Source organism: Bombina bombina, chromosome 6, assembly GCF_027579735.1.
Source record: "Bombina bombina isolate aBomBom1 chromosome 6, aBomBom1.pri, whole genome shotgun sequence".
NCBI lineage: Eukaryota > Metazoa > Chordata > Amphibia > Anura > Bombinatoridae > Bombina > Bombina bombina.
The window spans coordinates 1,009,324,026-1,009,346,759 of record NC_069504.1 but is presented as its reverse complement, the minus strand read 5'-3'; the positions used below and the strand labels follow the sequence as shown (position 1 = coordinate 1,009,346,759).

Here is a 22,734-nt window from a genome sequence, read left to right as displayed (position 1 = left end):
GGCAATCTCTGTCTTGGAGGTTGGGCAATCTGCTATTTTGTTAGGCCGCTTCTTCCTTACGAATAGTGTTTTCTCAGTGTCTTCCTACGGACTCAGATGTTTATTTTCTGAGTTTGCTACTTGTAATTTTCTGTTTGCTCAGTCTCTGAGTTCTGACGTTTTGAGGACTTTGTCTTCAGCTGTCTTTTTGGTGCTGTTGCAAGATGTTTGGGAGATGTTACTTCTCCTTGATGAGACCCGGTTGCTCCTTGTGGTTTGGGCATCGTCTTCCCTTGTTCTCAGGATCCATTCGGGTCTCTGTGGACTCAGCCTTCCTTTGAAGTGTTTTTTTCCGTTATGGATTTTTCTGTACCTTTTGGGTATCCCTTTGGCTTACCATTGTCCTCTCCCTTTTGGGGATTTTGGTACTGTACTAGTAAGGGGACCGACTGCTGGGCGACGGTTCTCCTGGAGGAGTGTTGGCTCAGTGAGTCTGCTTGCGGTCTCTAGTTAGGCTTTTGGACTATCTGCGGGTCAGTGTCCTTGGAGCCTTTTTCCTTCTAGTTCTTTTGCCCGGCTCCGACGAAGCAGGGTTTGGTTGGGTTGTGTTTTTTTCAGGCCTGGTGCCCTCAGAATGGGCCGCCTATTGTACCCTTCCGTTTTTGCATTCAGTGTCCTCTATAGTTTGGGTATTGTTTTCCCAAAAGTAATGAATGCAGCTGTGGACTCTTTCCATTTATGAAGAAAAACTTAAATTATGCTTACCTGATAATTTTCTTTTCTTCAGATGGAAAGAGTCCACAGCTCCCCACCCGTATTTTTTCTGTGGGGTGTCTCTTATTTTTTATTCTTCTGGTACCTTTTCACCCTGGTATTTCTTCCACTGTTCCTTGTTTCTCGGCAGAATGACTGGGGGATGAGGGAAGTGGGAAGAGTATTTAAGCCTTTGGCTGGGGTGTCTTTGCCTCCTCCTGGTGACCAGGTACTTATTTCCCAAAAGTAATGAATGCAGCTGTGGACTCTTTCCATCTGAAGAAAAGAAAATGATCAGATAAGCATAATTTAAGTTTCGTTTGTTTGTTTTGACAGGCTGGAAGTTTAACCGATAGCAAGTGTAGCTTTTGCGCTATTGATATCTGTTCTTGTGTTGCTATTATTAAGCTCAAGTGCAGTTTGCAGTCAAAGCCTTTGAACAGAATAGCATCTATTTTATTAATATATGCAGTACACTTGCATTGCCACGCCTCCCCCTGGTTAAAAAGTTGAATCGTATTGGGTTAAAGGTTAAAAAATAAAATAATAAAAATAGCTTTTTCAATCAAAAATATGTTATTTAGCCATACTTTTTTATTTTTTTATTAATTTGTATTGAAATTTTCAATTAAAGTATACATTAGAATAACATAAAATCTCACACAGTGAGGTCACATAGGGATGAAAAGGGTTTGCAACAAAGTAAATTAAAATAAAATAACGAAGAATAACATGATCAAAACAGATATACAGTGCATTGGAACTTTGTGTCTCTTATATAGATGAAACGTACACAGTATGTATTCTGCTTTTATTTAGCCATACTTTTACACTGTACATTTACTTAAACCAAACTTTACTATCAATTTAAGTCTCCTTTGAAAATGCAGTGTAAGGTAAATAATGCCGCTGTATAAAGCACATAGTTATCCAGATTAGTAATTAGCGATAATACTCTTAAATTGTAACAGTGCATCGTTTGGTGCAGCATACTGCGGTGTAATGAGCATTGCTCAGTTTGCTTGTCCATGCATGCGCTAGTGTGCAAATTTAATTATTTGTATAAGGGCAAGTAAACTCCATTTTAAACAAATTTGTCAGCACTGTTTGTGAGCACAGTGTAAATATAAACCTCTATAGGGTCATTCCTATGCTGAAATGTTCTTTATAATAATTCACAATGCAATGAATGTTTATAAATGAAAATATCTTTGATATCCTCCAGCAATTTATTTTTAACTAAATGATATCTTTATCTTATTTTTAATTTAATTTTAATGTTGTATTTCTTTAGTGAGTAATTCCATTTAAATGCTATTTGCATGATTTTTTTACTTTAAAATGTATTTCACTTTTTAAAAATAAATATTTAAAAAAAAAATATTCTTTGAAGGCATCAAGTGTGTTGATTTTCAACACAAACTTCAATGCTGGTGGGAAATTATTAGCATAGTAGTGACCCTTTAGAAAACAGAGAATCTGCAATGGCAATGAGCAGAATTGCACTGTTTTGAACAGGCACACAAACATTTTGGGCACCAGTGCACGTAGCCAAAATGGGCTACAGCTTGATATTCATGTTGTATGTAGCCCAATATATGGTTTTCTAGAGTTACATTTTAATTTTAAATATGGAAAGGGAGAAGACAAGGAAAATAAATTGGATGCTAAAAAGAATGAGAAACTACGACCAGGATTCAAAAAAGAGGAGGTAAATTATTTCACATTAAAAAAGCAAATAATGTTAGTAGGTTTGTTCTTGTATTTGTTCCTTTTTACATTGAGAGACTGTTACATACTATTTACATATTATAGGGCTTAATAGTCTATGATCACTGCTTTTCTTATTCAGGACACTTGAGCAAATAATATCTGGTGATTGTTGTCAGTTGTGTTTTTTAGACTTAGTACCACAAAGAGTGTTCAGTGCAGATTTAAAGGGAAACCGCAAAAGCCTGATTATTACTATTTACCTGTCATTTTCAAAACCCTGTCCTCTTTTAACTCACTACAGCTTTGCGCTGGGCACCGCCATTTTGTCACTTGCAACTTTAAAAAGAAAATTCAGAAATATAAAGCTCCTTCTCTGTATTGTGTGCTGTAAGCTGAAGCACTCAAAACAGTTGTGAAAAAGTCAGACACGCCACTGACCTGCGAATGCACAGAACCACTACTGTTACTGGATGCTCCAAGATGGCGGTGCCCAATATGCAGCTGTGAAGCTTCACCAACTGGTGCCTGTAAGGCATTAAAAGAAGACTGCTGTAAACATAGGAAGAAAAACAATTGCATTGTGAGTAGGAAGCATGTCATTGTAGCTCAATACAGTAGTTTGATGTCCCTCTAAACTACAGCAATATGTTTTTTTGGCTTTATTTCTGCTGAGCCGTTAACATTTTGATCAGCACATCAAGTGCCAGCTAGTGTATTTCTTTATACATTATTACCATTATTCTCACATTCACATGAAAAAAAAAGTGGAACCTACATTGTTTCAGATGTCTGGCAAATAATCCAGCCTCACTCCACATATCTTGAAATGTACATATATTCAATGTATGGCAAGAGTGCAGGTTATTGGATATACTGTATTGTAAAGGCAAGTTAATTTATTGTAATTCTTCACTCTAGATCATTTCTGGTGATGAATTATTCTCAACACAATATAACAAACATATTCCATACATTCAATATTTTTTACGAAATTCAATTGTATATAAAGTTTCTTTTTTTGTAGGTAGGAATATTTTTTTTTGCACATTGGTTAAAAATAACAAATCTTGACTGTATTTATATGTTTATATGTTGTAAAGAAAGGCAAAATCTTTGTCAAACATTTAGCATCCATTGTGCAAAAATAATAATATAAATATATATACTGTGTGTGTGTGTGTGTGTATATATATATATATATATATATATATATATATATATATATATATATATATATATATATATATATATATATATATAATATATATATACACATACACACACATTTATTTTACTGAATTAAACATTAAAATAATATTAATGTAACACAGCATTTGTATGGATTTTTCATAGATGAAAAAGTATGTCTATGGGAATCAATGTTTAGAAGCAGTATTCACATGTTTACAAATGTTCTTAAGAAACATATGAATTGCAGAAAGAATGCTAAGGGGCAACATTCATTCTACAATTGAAGTGTCAGAATTAGAAGTGTCCATGTTTCTAGACCCTTGAAGTATTTTGTTTGTAGTAAATTTGATTGAGTTTCTGCATTATTCTGTTTAGATGAAGGAAAGTGTTTACATCAACCTATCTTGTCTTGGTCACAATTTCCAAAGCTCTGTACATTTATCATAAACTTTAATAATAAACATTTTATATTGCAATGTTCTTCTATTAAAATGTATTACAGATCTGAAATAGCTATGATAATTTTGCTGATTGTTGTGCACTGCTCTGAAAATCCTTGATCTTGTTTTCCAACTCTTTATTTCCTTCTGCTAAATTCTCTAACACATATAGCATCCTAAAAAAACTTCCGTACTTAATTGGTCCTACAGAGTCATTTTAATATAAATTAACAACAATACTCCTTTAAATCTAAATCTGTGTTCATATTAAATACTGATTGTAGTTTTAAAACAAGTACTTTACCCCACTTCAACCAAGTTTTCTGCATTACATTTTATTAGAAACACAGGAAATGGTGCAAATGGTGTATTATTATATGGTAAGTATTAAACATGGTGGTGTTACTATTAAATTAGCATAGTAAAAAGGAAATGAGTCACTAGACACAGAAATATAAATTATATTCCTATTGAAAATCTTATGGGTTAATGTATGTGCAATAAGTAAACTGGAATTAAATCTGCACCCTGATAAGAACCCAAAAAGGTATTAAATGTAAGATTCTGTTAGTATTAGGAGACTCTACTAAATGTCTTTTCTTTTCAAGTATAACTAATGTGTTTCTGTACCAAACATGTATAAGTCATATAATTCATTGTATTGAAGCACCTCTTGTTTTTGTGGTTGTCCCATATTCCATAAGAGAGGGTAAAAAGCAAATTGTAAAACCTGTAAATGCTACAAAACACAAGGTTTTGCAAAATAGACAGACAGACAGACAGATAGATAGATAGATAGATAGATAGATAGATATAATTTTATAGAGTTCTATAAATAGAACAGTCATTGTCAAGATTATTTAAATGGACGGTATCATGTTATTTTATCCCTCGCCTTTTTATGTTCCCAATTATCTATTTTACCTGCTGGAATGTATTAATTTTTTATGGGAGGCACCTTTGCCTTTATTTTTGTCATTTTAAATAGCTGATTTTGCATTTTGAAACCTCCACCTATACTGAAAATAACAGTACAGCAGTACTGGTTATAGAGCAGCTATATAAACAAGAAGGTGCAGAAGAAATCACATGAACAATAAGTGGTATGAGAGAGAGGTACTAAAATATTCACTTTCAAATAATCTCTAAGGTCCTGATCATTTAAAACCTCTACTCTGGAAAGATTGTTGAAGTCTTGTCAGTACCACAAGGCATCGTAAAGATATTTAGAAAAGCACATTTTAGCTTGAGAGCTGTTTATCACTATGCAGCATGCTGGTTGCGAAGAAACTTGCATTAAAAAAGCCCCAAAATATTTAGCAAGTTTTCACTTCATGCTGGCGAGTCTTTGATCATTAGGCCCTAAGTATTGGTCATGGTGATAAGAAAAGGAGAGGTTTATGCATATAGAGAGAAACAATGTTTTCTTCACACCTTGCAAGATCAGCCCATTTAGGTCCAGATTACGAGTGGAGCAGGGTTTAGATGTTAGTGGGTTACTTTGCAGTGGGGGTGGCCGTTTAGGGGTTAATAGTGTAGAAGCTTATTTTGCTGTGGGGGGGTGTGACGGTTAGGGGTCAATAGTGTAGAAGCTTACTTTGCGGTGCGGGGTGTGGCAGTTTATAGGTAATAGTGTAGAAGGTTACTTTGCGGTGTGTGGGGGGGTGGCGGTTTAGGGGTTAATAGTGTAGGTTACTTTGCAGTGGGGGTAGCGCCGTGGTTTAGGGGTTAATAGTGTAGTGGGGACTTTGTGGTCTCTATGTGGCGGTTTAGGGCTTATTAGAGTAGGGGTCTAAAGGTAATTTTGGTAAGTGCATGAGTATGGATGTTAGTTTTTCCCCCACTTTTTTCTCCATTCAAGTCAATGGGATAGTATGTAAATGCGATTGCGATATTCTAAGTTATGCTCTTTGCGCAACTTGGGTTTGCACTCAAGAAAAAACCATATACTTTCTACCTGTAATATAAGTGCTACCCCACTTGCACAAAGAACAGAAGTGGAGCGGTGTTAGCGTACAAGCGGGAGTGGACATTGCTGCTCCACTCGTAATCTACCCGTTATTAGGGTGGCACCAATTAGCAAATACAGATATTTTGTATACAAAAAATTTACCAAAAGGAGCAATTCCCCATACAATTTATACTCTGTCTGCAGGTAGTATAGTCATTGGAAACACATCAAGGGGAAACCAATTTTCACAATACAATCTCTAAAATCTAAGTGTTTTATTTAGCTGTAGTTTATCTTGGTGCTGAAATGTTCAGTGGAACATTGAGGGTTCAACTTTTTAAAGTACAAGGACCTTACTCTCTGCCCTGCTCCTGTTTACCTTTTGGTAATAGGTGAAAGAAGAAAAAACATTGAAGGACAAAGGTACAAAAGAAGAAGTGAAGCCCCTCTGGGAACGTAAAAAGGGTTTTACAGAGACCAAATCACAAAACGGAGACAGTTTACATGAAGCTGCACCCCCAAAGCTTAAACATCTGGATAAGTTCAGGTGAGACATTTAAAATCATTGTAATATAGCCCTGTATGGGGTGGCCATTTTGTTTCTAATGTCACTATAAATGACACTACCTACTGTTGTATGTATTATATCAGATAAAGGTGCCTATGGAGTGCTAAAACATTGATTGAATCTTAACAAATCTCCCCCATCCCTGTAAGTGCTTCCTTTTTCATGTAGAACTTCTGGCTGTTTGGAATGTGATAGTTATACGACTTTGGAAAATACCCAGGCACATGTATATAATTATAAAACCTAAATAGAGCATTGTTTGAACTGCTTGCCGCCAGCATTCTTGCTCCTACTAATGTACTGTTATGACACAGGTATCTGAGGGTCCCTGAATTACTGTTTTTCCCCCAAACCTTAACAACAGCCACAATAACTTTTTTTTCTACCCATTTTTCCCTTTTACTCATGCAATTCGAATAAGGCAGCTGAAGTCCATATGCTTCACATTTAAACTGATATAAATCTCTACCATTAAAGTAGGCTATTGTTATATACAGTGTATTATTTTTGACATTGGATTATAAATCAAACACGCCTTATGTTTTTTATTGTCTTCCTAGTGTTTTCTTATGTAGAGAAGCAGCTGAACAATTTTAATTGAACAGGGGATTTGAGTGAATTTGTCATTTTTGACTGATGTTAAAAAAAGAAGTCTTGGGAAAAAAACAGAACTTATTTGTTTGCAGAATCTGATGGGTTCATGTTCCCATGCCAGAAACATCCTGCATTTAATCCATCAAGTTTAAATATTAAGTACTTACATTTCAGACAGGCTCAGTTTATATGCAGTGAATAGCTATTTTGTGCTAGCTTTCTAAATAGTGATATATAAACAGGAATATTAGTATTGTATGGGTTGAGTGGGCTAACATTGTTTCAAATGTTTTTACTCTTAAAGTACGCTGACCATATTGCCGCTTTAAGAAGGAACACATATGAAAAATGCATATGTCAGGGTTCTTATACAAAACATTTCTTTAAACAGCCCTGAAAACAGCCCTGACATGTATTTTTTATATGTGTCCCTTTTTAAAGCGGCAATATGGTCAGCCTATCTTAAAGGGAAGTTAAACTTAAAGTCAAAGTCAATCCTAGCGTTTTACAAATGCTAGGATTGACTATTGAAACAAATAAAGGGCACTTTCATTCATGTAGAAAGCTCCTTTATTTGTTTCAATTGATCACCGTTCTTAGCTTCTACAGCAGCCCACGGCTCAAAATTTATTTTGCTAAGAGGTGACGTTTTAACCTCTTAGCCAATAGCCTTGCAGTAAATTTGGCTCCCATGGGCGCCAAGCTGGATTTACCTCACTTCTATTGGCTAAGAGGTGAAAACGTCACGCTTAACAAAAAAATTTTTTAGCCGTGGGCTACCGTTGCAGCTAAGAACGGCGATCGATTGAAACAAATAAATGAGCTTTCTACATAAAGTATCTTATGCTTCATGAATGAAAGTCCCCTTTATTTGTTTCAGTAGTCAAGATTGACTTTCACTTTAAAATAAGCATAGTAAAAACAAAATGCTATATAGTGAAGTCTACTTGCAAATTGTTAATGCTTAAAAAATATATATAATCCCTTTATTACAATTCCCCAGTTTTGCATAACCAGCACTGTTATATTAATATACTTTTTAACTCTATGATTACCTGTATCTAAGCCCCTGCAGACTGCACCCTTATCTCAGTGTTTTGTTTTTTATTAGCTTTTTGCAATCTTGCATGTTAGCCAATTAGTCCTGATTCATTCTCCACAGAAGTGAGCATAATGTTATCTATAAGACACACATGAACTAGCACTGTCTGGCTGTTTTGCACTAAGATAAGGGTCGGCCTGCAGGAGCTTAGAAACAGACAATCGTAGAGGTTGTAAAGTATATTAATATAACAATGTTGTTTATGCAAAGCTGGGTAACGAGTAGTAAAGGTGTTATCTATCTTTATAAACAATTTAAAAAATTAAGTATACTGTCCCTTTTACTACAAGTCTACTTTTTAGTTAAAGGGATATTAGCGTTATTGCCAGAACTTTGTACATACGAGTAAGCATTGCATTTTCTAAGAATTTGCGCATTCTTATTGCTGATACGAGTGTATTGGAAAAATGCTTCTCTCTTCACTTTTATATCCCTTTAGTCAAGGTGATGCTGATGATTTAAGACACACTTCCAATAATATTGTTATTAATCTGTCTTTTCCAAGGTTAACCTCCTGGATTGTAGGCAAGATAATTCGCCTGCATTACTTCTACTAATGGTAACATACATTTGGCAGCCTTGGAGCATATTAATCTTCTGTTTAGCTTTGATGTCATTCACAGAAGAAATAAAGTAAATAAAACCTTTTGTAGAGCAGGAAACAGGAAAAACACAGAGATATAGAAATTATTTTTTTCTCTGTAACTGAATATAACTGTTTGCTACAGGTCTGGCTTATAGTTGTCATTTGCTCTTGTGCGTTCATCAGCAGAAACTCAAACAAATCAACTTTCTAATTTACTCATATTATCAATTTTTCTACATTCTCTTGGTATCTTTTTTTTTTTTATTTTATTTTTAAGGCAGGAATCTAAGCTTAGGAGCCAGCCCGTTTTTAGTTCAGCACATGGGTAGCACTTGCTGATTGGTGTCAGATGCTGAACCAAAAATGGACCAAGAGAATGAAGAAAAAATAATAATAGGAGTAAATTAGAAAGTTGCTTAAAATTGCATGCGCTTCTATCTGAATTGTGAAATAATTTGGGTTTCATATTCCTTTAAGTTAAATAAATACTTTCTCCAGATTGTCTATATTTTCATCTATTTTGGTTTCGTATCCCTTTTACAGGAATTTTTAAGAAATTTTATATATGCATAGTTTATATCCACAATTAAGTGTTGCCTAGCAAAATGTCTTCTTACAAATCAAATGTATAATAATTTCAGACAGGATTTTGTTAGCAAAGTTTGGAATATTTTGCTGTTTCATAGTAGTTCAGGGACATATTCCTTGAAAACCCCTGGCTATGTTTACCCTATCTCATCTGATGTGCTCAGTTAGGGACAAATACTGACCTGTATTGATCAAGCCATCACTGTATAGCATTTTGCAGGGATATATTTTAGAAGTCGGAAGGATCCACTCAGTTTTAAGGTATATTTCATAAAATAAAGTAATTAAAATGACTGAGACTTATATGTCCTAGAATTTCAACTGCCTCCAGATTATATTGCTTTACATATATTTTAGAAAAAGGCCCTTTCATCTGGTTCATAATAAACACATATCTAGATCCTTAATATTCTTATTGGTTCCTAATATGTATATACATTTACTATTCCCTGATTACTAAATTACCTAAACATTATCATTATTTATTTTTAAGGATTAAAGGGTATAATACTAAATTGTTTTCCTGTCAGTAAAGCCTTGGTTTTGACCAAGTTCTGAGGCTACTAACAATGTCCTTAAACACAGTTTTTAACATAATAAATGCTGATACATTTATAATACATTATTTACCATGGTCTGTTTTCAAATTTGTTCTATTAATGTCATTTAGCAGTGTTTCCTTATGTAAATATAACTTTGTAGGTACCTGCTTGTGCCATAAAATGCTTAAAGGGACACAAAACCTATTGTTTTCTTTCATGATTCAGATAGAGCATGCAATGTTAAGCCACTTTCTGATTTACTCCTATTATAAATTTTTCTTTGTTCTCCTGCTATCTTTATTTGAAAAATCAGGAATGTAAGCATAGGAGACGCCCCATTTTTGGTTCAGCACCTGGTTAGTGCTTGCTGATTGGTGGCTTTCTGAATCATGAAAGAAAAAAATTAGATTTAGTGTAGGTGATAAAGAAGTAAAAAAATGTTTGAGTCATCATGTTGTGTTGGATGCAGAAAGGAAAATGGCTGAACACGAACTTGCAAACATTGAAACATCTGAAAAGCTAATAAAGTAAAATGTTATTTGTTAAGGAAGTGAACTATAGTTTCATTATTTGCTGAAAACGAATAGCTAAAAAAAAATGACTCCCCAAACACAGGCCATGGTCAGCTTTATTGGCAGCCATAGTGTTTACGTGTAGCCAGCTTGCACAGGTTATATGGATGGATGCAAACAGTCTGTTTTATATCGCCTTAGTGGTGCAAAAGCACAGCCATCGACTGATGAAACGGACTCCGGGTCCAAGGTTGAAGCAGGAAAGAAACTGGACGATTTGCGACGCCGTCGTGGTGAAACAGAAAGTGGAGAGTTTGATAAGATGAAACAAAAACAACAGGAATCTGCTGTTGAGCTTGAGGAACGGAAAAGAAAGCGCGAGGAACGTAAGAAACTATTGGAAGAAGAGGAACAGAAAAAGAAGCAAGAAGAAGCAGAAAGAAAAGCCAAAGAAGAGGTATGCTAATATTAAACTACATTAAAGGGACAGTCTAATCAAAATTAAACTTTCATGATTGTTTAAAGGACATATCATTTATATATTTGTTTTCTAGCCAGGGATGTACAAGGGGCAACGTGTAACTCTTATATTTTCCTGTGGCCAAAAGAATTGCCATAAACCAAAGAATTTTTTTTGCCATTTTTACTTCCATAAAATCTAACATGTTTATTTTACCCATAAATTTCCTTCACACCCTCACTGCTAATCCTCTCACTCCCACAGTGATTTTTAACACTATAAAAGTTTTAAAATGAATTTAGGCACTTAATTTGGGGTCCTTATATTTACTTGTTTACCTATCCCTGGCATGAGCATTAACAAATTATCCCTGAATAAAAAAGTGTTCTGCATTATAGACCACTTACTTTTTACACAAAGGGAATAGGTAGGTTTTCAGAATATTTTGTTATTCTCCCTCAAAAAACGTATAGTTCGGAGTTCAGTGCAGTCTACATTTGCTCTCTCAGAAGATGATCAGAATTAAAATACCATAGTGTCACATTTCAAAAGGGAATCTGATGGCCCAGTGAATAGTCAGATCCCATTGTTAGCCCTCACTTATTATCTAGGCCTCATAATTTCTCAAAGCAATACATATTCACTACATACAGTCAGTTAATATATGTACCTATTTATGACTTCATCAAAGGGACATGAAACCCAAACATTTTCCTTTCATGATTCAGATAGAACGTGCAATTTTAAACTACTTTACAATTTACATCTATAATATAATTTGCCTCCTTGGAATCCTTTGTTGAAAAGCATATAAGTGAGAGAGAGTGATAGAGAGTGAGAATAGATGCCTTTTGTCATTGGCTTACCCAATGTGTTTGGATAGCTCCCAAAGGTGCATTGTTGCTCCTTTGCTAAAGGATACAAATAGAATGAAGCCCATGTTGAAGTAATAGAAGTGAATTTAAAAGTTGTTTAAAATCGCATGCTCTATTAGAATCATGAAAGAAACACATGTGGGGTTTGTTTCTCTTTAACAGAACCGTTTAGGAGTTTTATATTTAGTTCCCTCACTAATTAAAATGGCATTTTCTGAAGGAACGTTGGAGCACACACGGACAACTATTTTTAAACTCTCCATGGTCTGCTTTTTAAAATAATATATAAACTGTATATCAAACGTTTTTATGATTTGAGTTCATTCCAACAGAAACTAATTTATTTGAGACTGCTGGTAGGGACAGGCATTTTCTCTCTTAGCCAATGAGAGCTGCACAATATTCTGTTTACATGAGACGAGGTGGTAAATGTAACGAGGATAGTCAGATATGGTATCAGAATACTCAGGAGGCTCTGAGAATGATATAATTAGACATTTAAATAAGAAAAAGAACAGAAAAAGTAATATAAATAATACATAAGCTTGTTTCACACAATGATAACATTTAAATATGATATATAACAAAGGGAAAAAAAAGAAAAAAGGGAATAGCTTGGCAGAGTAACTTATTATTAAACATAGAATATAGGATTTTTATGTAATTATAAAAATATATTGCTTAAATAAATAAATAACAAAATGCTTCTTGGGAAAAAATGTCCTAATCTTTTCATTCGTAAAGGATTAAGGAATATGGAAGTGTACAATTAAAAAAAAAATGGATTATCAAATTTTCATCTTTCTCTTGGTGTCCTTTGTTTAAATTTGAAATAACACAAATATTAATTATATGAGAGTTAAACTTTGATATTTTACATAACCAGGCTTTTGCCATAAAGGGAAACAAATGTATTTATTACTTCTACTCTGCCTTCTTGAGCATTTTCTCCAAAATCAAAGAAAGTGAAGCTATTTTTGTTAATAAATAATTATGCTTTGGACAAGTATAGCTTTAATCACATGCATGTTTGATGTTAGAGGTTACTGATTAATTTGTGTTTACCTTACAGTCACACATAAAGTTTGTTCAAAGTCAGTGGAATTTTCTACATAGAAGCTGCAGTTTCAGTTTATGATCAGGATCACAATAATTGTTTCAATGCCATATTTTAAAAAGTTGGAACTTTATCTACAGTACCAATTGTTTTCAGTCATTCTTAATTACATACAATGAATCAATGATGGCCAGCATAAGTTGTACATAGCTATTGACCAATATAGAAATTAATAGTAAAGTGATCCATAGCAATGTCATGTGTTGCCCATGACATGAAAATGTTATACTGGAATCACTAAAAGTTATCAAGCTATATCTTCCAAAAATATATGATATATAGATAGATAGACCTTACTGAGTAGTTGCCATTAGTGATGTCACAAACTTAAAATTTTCCGTTCGTGAACGGCGAACGCCCGCAAAAGTTCACGAATGGGCGAACTGGGCAAACCGCCATTGACTTCAATAGGCAGGCACATTTTAAAACCCACAGGGACTCTTTCTGGCCACAATAGTGATGGAAAAGTTGTTTCAAGGGTACTAACACCTGGACTGTGGCATGCCGGAGGGGGATCCATGGCAAAACTCCCACAGAGAAAATTACATAGTTGATGCAGAGTCTGGTTTTAATCCATAAAGGGCATAAATCACCTAACATTCCTAAATTGTTTGGAATAACGTGCTTTAAAACATCAGGTATGATTTTGTATCGATCAGGTAGTGTAAGGGTTACGCCCGCTTCACAGTGACAGACCAAACTCCCCGTTTAATGCACCGCAAACAACTGCAAACAGTCCATTTGCACAACCGCAAACTCCCCATTTGCACAAGGTTAGATACCAAGCTAGCCATGTCCCGTTCCTTGTCCTCACTGATGTCATTGAAGGTCTCTTACTCCACCCAGCCACGTACAACACCAAGGGTCCCCGAAAGGTGACAACAAGCTCCCTGGGACGTCTGCTGTGTTTGGTCTTCCACCTCCTCAAAGCCACCTTCCTCCTCTGACTCCTCTTCTTCAGACTCCTCTCTCTGCGTTGCCTCTCTCTGCGTTATTATAAGGTGTGTTAAGTAGTACTATTCCTATCAGTTTAATCCCTGTTCCGTCCCCTATCTGGGGGCGTGTATATGGCATGGATTTTAGGAACCGGAAGATGGAAAAAGATGCTTGGTCGGTCCTCCTACTTCAAATTTGGGGCACTGTGCGTGCAATCTAATGTGCCACCAGATAGGAGTGGTGTGTTAAGTAGTACTATTCCTATCAGTTTAATCCCTGTTATGTGCCTTTTTTATTGGTTTGGTTTTTGAAGCCACAGTGCTGCACCAGAGGTCAGAAAAATTAGGCATGTACACATGCCTGAAAAATTAGGTATTGTTGCAGCCGCTGCTGTAGCAGCGGCCAGAAAAATTGATGTTTGTTTCCCAGGCAGAAAGTGCCCTAAAACATTGCGGCTTGAACCCTAGTTGGTGGCGGATAAGTCACGCAAGTCATCCGGCATTCGAAGATAAAATACAGCACCGTGTGGACCATTTTTAGCCCAAGGCAGCTCAACTCATCAGGCCTTTTTTACTCAAATGTATCACCCAATGTCAGTCCCTTCGGGATCCATCCCTCATTCATCTTAATAAAGGTGAAGTAATCTAGACTTTTTTGACCTAGGCGACTTCTCTTCTCAGTGACAATACCTCCTGCTGCACTGAAGGTCCTTTCTGACAGGACACTTGAAGCGGGGCAGGCCAGAAGTTCTATCGCAAATTGGGATAGCTCAGGCCACAGGTCAAGCCTGCACACCCAGTAGTCAAGGGGTTCATCGCTCCTCAGAGTGTCGAGATCTGCAGTTAAGGCGAGGTAGTCTGCTACCTGTTGGTCGAGTCATTCTCTGAGGGTGGACCCCGAAGGGCTGTGGCGATGCATAGGAGTTAAAAAGCTCTGCATGTCCTCCATCAACAACACGTCTGTAAAGCGTCCTGTCCTTGCCGGTGTGGTCGTGGGAGTTGTAGGATTACTTTCACCTCTTCCCCTGTTAGATTCCCGTTGTGCTGTGACATCACCCTTATACGCTGTGTAAAGCATACTTTTTAATTTATTTTGGAACTGCTGCATCCTTTCCGACTTGCGGTAATTCGGTAACATTTCAGGCACTTTATGCTTATACCGGGGGTCTAGTAGCGTGGACACCCAGTACAGGTCGTTCACCTTCAGCTTTTTTATACGAGGGTCACTCAACAGGCACGACATGAAAGACCCCATTTGCACAAGGTTGGATGCCGAACTACTCATGTCCCGTTCCTCGTCCTCAGTGATCTCACTGAAGGTATCTTCTTCCCCCCAGCCACGTACAACACCACGGGTACACTTACACTACTATTAAACAAGATATGAGTGGTGGCACTGGGCAAGTGGGCCTAGTATAAGCTGTGAGCCTGAAACAAAAAAGCAGACTGATGTTTCACAGTCCAAAAAGTTTTTTTTGTTTTTAAATGTACACTTACACTACTATTAAACAAGATATGAGTGGTGGCACTGGGCAAGTGGGCCCAGTATAAGCTGTGAGCCTGACACAAAAAAGCAGACTGATATTTCACAGTCCAAAATTTTTTTTTTTTTTTTTAAATGTACACTTACACTACTATTAAACAAGATATGAGTGGTGGCACTGGGCAAGTGGGCACAGTATACGCTGTGAGCCTGACACAAAAAAGCAGACTGATGTTTCACAGTCCAAAAAGTTTTTACTTCTTTAAATGTACACTTACACTACTATTAAACAAGATATGAGTGGTGGCACTGGGTAAGTGGGCCCAGTATAAGCTGTGAGCCTGACACAAAAAAGCAGACTGATGTTTCACAGTCCAAAAAGTTTTTTGTTTTTAAATTTACACTACTGTTACACCAGATATGAGTGGTGGCACTGGGCAAGTGGGCACAGTATACGCTGTGAGCCTGGCACACACGCTGGCAGGCAGGCAACTGCAATTAGATTACACAAGCAGACTGATGTTTCACAGTCAAAATTTTTTTTTTTTAAAATTTACACTACTGTTACAGCAGATATGAGTGGTGGCACTGGGCAAGTGGGCCTGGCACACACGCTGGCAGGCAGGCAACTGCAATTAGATTACACAAGCAGACTGATGTTTCACAGTCAAAAAAGTTTTTTTTTTTTAAATTTACACTACTGTTACAGCAGATATGAGTGGTGGCACTGGGCAAGTGGGCCTGGCACACACGCTGGCAGGCAGGCAGGCAACTGCAATTAGATTACACAAGCAGACTGATGTTTCACAGTCCAAAAAGTTTTTTGTTTTTAAATTTACACTACTGTTACACCAGATATGAGTGGTGGCACTGGGCAAGTGGGCACAGTATACGCTGTGAGCCTGGCACACACGCTGGCAGGCAGGCAACTACAATTAGATTACACAAGCAGACTGATGTTTCACAGTCAAAAAAGTTTTTTTTTTTAAATTTACACTACTGTTACAGCAGATATGAGTGGTGGCACTGGGCAAGTGGGCCTGTCACACACGCTGGCAGGCAGGCAACTGCAATTAGATTACACAAGCAGACTGGTGTTTCACAGTCAAAAAAGTTTTTTTTTTAAATTTACACTACTGTTACAGCAGATATGAGTGGTGGCACTGGGCAAGTGGGCCTGGCACACACGCTGGCAGGCAGGCAACTGCAATTAGATTACACTAGCAGACTGATGTTTCACAGTCAAAAAAGTTTTTTTTTTTAAATGTACACTACTGTTACACCAGATATGAGTGGTGGCACTGGGCAAGTGGGCCTGGCACACACGCTGACAGGCAGGCAACTGCAATTAGATTACACTAGCAGACTGATGTTTCACAGTCAAAAAAGTTTTTTGTTTTTTTTAATTTACACTACTGTTACACCAGATATGAGTGGTGGCACTGGGCAAGTGGCTTGGCAGGCAGGCAACTGCAATTAGTTTACACAGGAAAAAAATAAATATATAATGATGTTCTAGCCCTAAAAAGGGCTTTTTGGGGTGATGTCCTTACAGCAGAGATCAGATGAGTCCTTCAGGACTGTAGTGGACACTGAATACACTAGCCTTTCCCTATTAAATCATCAGCAGCTACGCTGTCCCTCCTCTCACTAACAATGCAGCTTCCGAATGAATCTAAAATGGCTGCTGTCCAGGAGCTGGGAGGGTCTGGGAGGGAGGGTCTGCTGCTGATTGGCTGGAATGTGTCTGCAGACTGTGAGATACAGGGTGAAAGTTTACTCAATGATGACGAATAGGGGGCGGATCGAACATCGCATATGTTCGCCCGCCGCGGCGAACGACTATTTGCCGGCGAACTATTTGCGACATCACTAGTTGCCATGTTCTTTTGGTATATTAAGAGTTAAATCTTTAGGAGAAGTTGTATTATATATGAAAGTAATTTTTTTCAAGCAATGAAAGGAGCCAGAAATACTTCAGTCACCTTTTGACTCTATGTAGAAACAATAGGAACCATGCCACAGTGATAATGTCTTCCAGATTCTGGCATTCCAATACTTCTGTATAAATGTTTGGTATACGTTTTTCAGAAGTTAACATCTATCAGACTGGGGAACTGATTTTTAGTTTGCTATAAGAGTTATGTTAGTCTAGTTTATTTAAACAGTGCTTTTTGTGCAGCAGCAACCCTTGTCAGTCTCACAAAACAAATGGGGAAAAAAAGCAAAAGATTCAAATTAAATTAATTTATGCCACGGGAAACAACTTTTCTTTTATATTGAAAATGTCTTTAATGGTTTAGTTGCTACAGACACCTAATGGAGCTGTTTCCGCGCGAGCCTCTGAGGTGGTGTACAGCAATCAACCTGATCAAATACGATTGGGCTGATTTGTGCAATGTTAAATGGTGACAGCGTATGCTGTCGGCATTCAGCGATGTTGGGCGGACATGATCCACTACAGCGGATCATGTCCATCCGACACTTAATAAATTGGCCCAATAATGCTGCATTAAGAAGCGTTTTGACTTTTCTTGCACTCATGATGTCCCAGTTTTTGGGACCATTCAATCCCTATCCATGAATGTCTAACCTTACCCTGGGTCACTTGGCCTTGTCAGAATGACAAACTATGCTCTTGGAATCATAGATCACTTAGACTCTAGGTACATGTCCCAGGTTAAAATGGGACACGCACGCACACCCACACATATATATATATATTAGGAGTTGAAAATTATTCCAAAATGCTACTAGTCCTTTTTTACATTTTGGAGTCACTATATGCTAAACATTAATAGATTTTTACACATTTTTTTGGGGGGTGTAATAACATGAATGTCTTTATCCAGATTTCTAACTTAGAAATTAAAATAGAAGGGGCATATAGTTTTATTTATTATTTAGTGATCTGTTTATTTGCTCTATTTTATTATACAGTTGTAAAGAAGAACTGTTAACCTATACATGTAAAGCCTAAAACTGCTAACTGCACATTACCTTAAATATGCAAACCAAGCGTTCCTCTATTTGTGTTATTGGCAAAACTTTTACCATTCCAGCATGTGAGTAAGAGGACTACCTTATTCTTTGCTGCTGTTAAAAAAAAAAGTGGTGGGAGTGGACTTTCTGCCTTCCAAGAAGCTCACTCCCCACCACTGCACAATGCATGCTGGGAATTAGAGTCAAAAACTGTAGTGGCACAATACTGAGATGGAAATAGTGAACTACAAATTGCAGAATGCTATGTAACTCCCAGAATACTGTGTGTCCTTCTCTAAAACGGATATACATTTGGGGGAATTAAAAAAACAAAAATGGGCATTCAATTGTCTTTTTTCTGCAATTTGTACTCTAGGTGAGGAAATTAATCAAGGGGGAGAAGCAGATACCCCCCCCCACACACACACACACAAACACACACACACACACACACACACTACCACTACACTGGATGTTAATGGATATGCTATACTTTTCTAAATTGTTTAATATAATCAGTTTTCTGAAAGGGGATTTTTTTTTTTTTTTTTTTTAGGAAGAAAAGAAACGGCTGAAAGAAGAAAGAGAAAAGAGGCGAGCCGAGGCTGCAGAGAAACGACAGAAAATTCCAGAAGATGCTTCAGCAGAGGAAAAGAAGCCTTTTAAGTGCCTTACACCAAAGGGTTCATCTTTCAAGGTATTTGCCAAGGGAGCTTTAATTTTCACAAATGTTTAACTCTGTTGTTTGGGTTGATGTATCTTATGCTATATTTAAACAGTATTGATGCAGTTTAAAATGAACAATCCAGTCAAATTTGAATTCCACAGCAGTGCATTTCAAATTTGATTACAAAGATTTATTTTTTTAGCATTTGTCTATCTGTATAAAGGCTTCTAGTAAAAGCGTCACTTTGTTTTAGTGGTAAATGTTGTTGTACATATAACTTATAGGTTTATAGGACTGTAGGTTGCAAGCTGTAACTTGACGGTCTGAGCAAATGCAGTCAAGATATGTGTACAACCTACTACTGTATGTTCCACACAGGTTGTCTGTTACCACTAGTGCAGGAATAACTTACTAGAAACATGTTTTTGCAAATAGAACTATATTGTTGAAATGTTGTGAATTTTAAATTTGAATTGAACATCTACTTAAAGGGACACTGAACCCAAACTTTTTCCTTTGTGATTCAAATAGAGCATGCAATTTTGAGTAACTTTCTAATTTACTCCTATTATCAAATTGTCTTCATTCTCTTGGTATCTTTTTTTGAAATGCAAGAATGTAAGTTTTGATGCCGGACCATTTTTGGTGAACAAACTGGGTTGTTCTTGCTGATTGGTGGATAAATTCACCCACCAATAAACAAGTGCTTTCCATGGTTCTGAACCCAGAAAAATAGCTTAGATGCCTTCTTTTTCAAATAAAGAAAACAAGAGAACAAAGAAAAATTAATAATAGGAGTAAATTAGAAAGTTGCTGGAATTTAAGCTTAGGAGTCAGCCAATTTTTGGTTCAGCACCTGGGTAGTGCTTGCTGATTGGTGTAGTCAATGTATCCTCCAATCAGCAAGCACTAACCAGAGTGCTGAACCAAAAATGGGCCGGCTTTTAAGCTTACATTATTGCTTTTTCAAATAAAGATACCAAGAGATCAAAGAAAAATTGATAGTAGAAGTAAATTAGAAAGTTGCTTACAATTGCATGCTCTATCTGAATAACGGAAGAAGACAAAAACAGAGTTTAATATCTCTTTATGTGCTCCATACACCTATCTAGGTATCTATTCTACAAAAAATACCATGGGAAAGAAGCAAATTTGAATTGAATTGGATTTGTTTTTAAATTGTATGCTCTATCTGAATCATAAAGAAAGACCTTTGGGCTTCATATTCATTTAATAGTTTCCAGGGTCTTTTTTTAATGTAATTAATAAAAGTCAGAAGCTTGACTTGGAAGAAGTTTCACTTTTTGGCCCAAGGTTTTTGCTTCATCTGTTCAGCAAAAAAAAAAAAGAAGTTTGAATTAACACAAAATATATAAGAAGGAAGGCAAACCTGAATTGAACTTTTTATTGACTCCATTTAAAATGATGATTTTGTCAATAATAACTATTTTAAACATAATTGTGTTCTTTGATTTATGATAATAATATAAGCATGATACTTATGATGAGTACTGGGAGTGGTATATATTTATTTGATCAAAACAGAATAAAAAGTGTACTCAGGTTGTTAGAAAAACCAGCTAAATGTGCTGCTTTATATTCTTCTTTAAAAATACTTAGAAAATGTTTCCCTAAAATTGGAATGTGAAATATTTACAGTAAATACATATTTAAGACCATTATTAAATTTTGAATACAAAAGATTATCTCTGTTTTCAGGAATTTGACTGCAAAGGGCTCCAATGCGCTCGCGCACACACACACATATATATATATATTATGGTGGAGTAAAAAGTCTGAGATTAAAATCCTAAAAAAATCCGGTAAAAATATCACTATGGTTTACTAGTCAGGGGTTAAAAGCTACTAGCCCAGAGGGAAAAAGTCTCTAGTCCACTCAATGTTAAAGATAGTAAAAAGTTAAAGACGTCTGCTGCAACCCATATATATATATATATATATATATATATATATATATATTTAGACATGTGCACGTATGCTTGTATATGTTAATACCCTTTGCAGCCACTTTTCTTTTTAAACGCCCTATATCATCAATCTTTGAGCCTTTATAACTTTTTTTTAACTCATTTTTACCAGACAGGGTTTATATGAGTGTAACTATGCTTTTAGATGTATTTATGTTGTGTTATGCAACTTTTTTCTTCCGCTACCCTGTACACGAGCTCTCAAGTCACGCTAACCCGACACACGTTAAATTTGATTGCACTTGAGCTACAATTAGAACGCCACTCGCAATCTAACCCTATATAGTGCTGACCACGTAATTCTTTTCAAGATTATTATTGCAGGCCATTTAGATTTTGAGGCAAGGAGAAACGGCTGCATTACAAAAAAAAATTAAAAATTCTACACTTATAGAATTTTGGTACCACCTAGTGTTTACTGGGTAAATTACTATGCAGATACTATCCCACTATCGATTTTGGACTAAAATCATTTTGCAAAATGATAAAATATTTTAAATGTTAATGTAAACCATTTAATATTTTATTTTTAAATGTTTTGCTTGATTTTCTATATTTGTTATGTAGTTACAGAGTTCATAAATGAGCATGTTTTCCTAAATAAAGCTTAAAGAAAGCTAATAAAAACTAAATGTTATGTTAATAGTATTAAACATATTATATGTAGTTTGTGGGTTAAATTTAGTGAATTCAATTAAGAAAAGTAATTTAAGACTATTATGGGCCAGATTACAAGTGGCGCGCTAACAGTTACGCGGAAGCATATTGGATTCATCGTGGCTGTTTGTGCACGTTATACAAGTTGAAAGTAAACACAATCACTTGAGCATAATTGAATAGTTAACAGGCGACGGGATAGCGTAACCTCAGAACTCTGGTTAACTATTTTGCAAAACAAAAAAGTGTCACAAAACACACCAAAGAATATATTACAAAGTACAGTTACACTCATAATAAAACTAATAAAAATTATTTTAAAAAAATATTTGCACAGAAAAAGACTCAAATATATAAGGTCTCAGCAGGGCCGGATTTACATCTCAGGTGCCTGTAGGCACAAAAACCTGAAGCGCCCGTACCCAGGGCCCCCCTCACAAAAAAAAGTTAAAAAAACTGAGGAAATTTCCACCTCTGAAGTGTCCAGATCAATCAGAAATGCAGTTATAGCATTCTCTGTTCTAAACACTTATGGTTGTACATAGCAGTTGGACATCTCTTTGGGCTACCATGAGGCTTAGTGCGCTCAGTTGTTAGGTAGGACCAAGAAGAAGTAACAGTCATATGAAAGAAAGAGGAATACAAGATAGTAAACTGATCTCATGTAACAAGTCATCATGCAACAAAGTCTGAACTCAACTAATTGAAAAATAAAAGTTGTGGTATATTCTGGAAATCCTGCTCCATAACATTTCATATCTCCATAAGAATTAGAGCATGATAGAAGGTACATGGAAAGGAAGAAGTCAAGGGGCTCAACCAATCTAAATGTGTGTAAAATAAATCCATCAGCAGTTACTGTCATGTTCAGTCATTAAAGAATTTTAGAAACCAAATATTGAGGTAGTGTCCCCTGTCCACCACAGAACTTTTTAAATGGCAAATACATCCTGTTGGATATACTTGCAAAAGAAAGTCTGCAAGCACATTCTCCATTCCAACATGCGTTTAATGCACTCACCCATAGGTGCTTCTGATGTTATCCCATGCT

General features: G+C 36.2%; 1 protein-coding gene across 1 annotated transcript in view; it reads left to right on the top strand.

Moving 5' to 3' along the window:
- The window catches only part of CALD1 (caldesmon 1), a 287,339-nt gene that overhangs the window by 232,677 nt on the left and 31,928 nt on the right, over nt 1-22,734 (top strand). Inside the window, 4 exon segments of the mRNA XM_053718725.1 lie at nt 2,372-2,443; nt 6,420-6,574; nt 10,721-10,976; nt 18,928-19,068. Of these exon segments, the coding sequence (XP_053574700.1) occupies nt 2,372-2,443; nt 6,420-6,574; nt 10,721-10,976; nt 18,928-19,068 (624 nt within the window).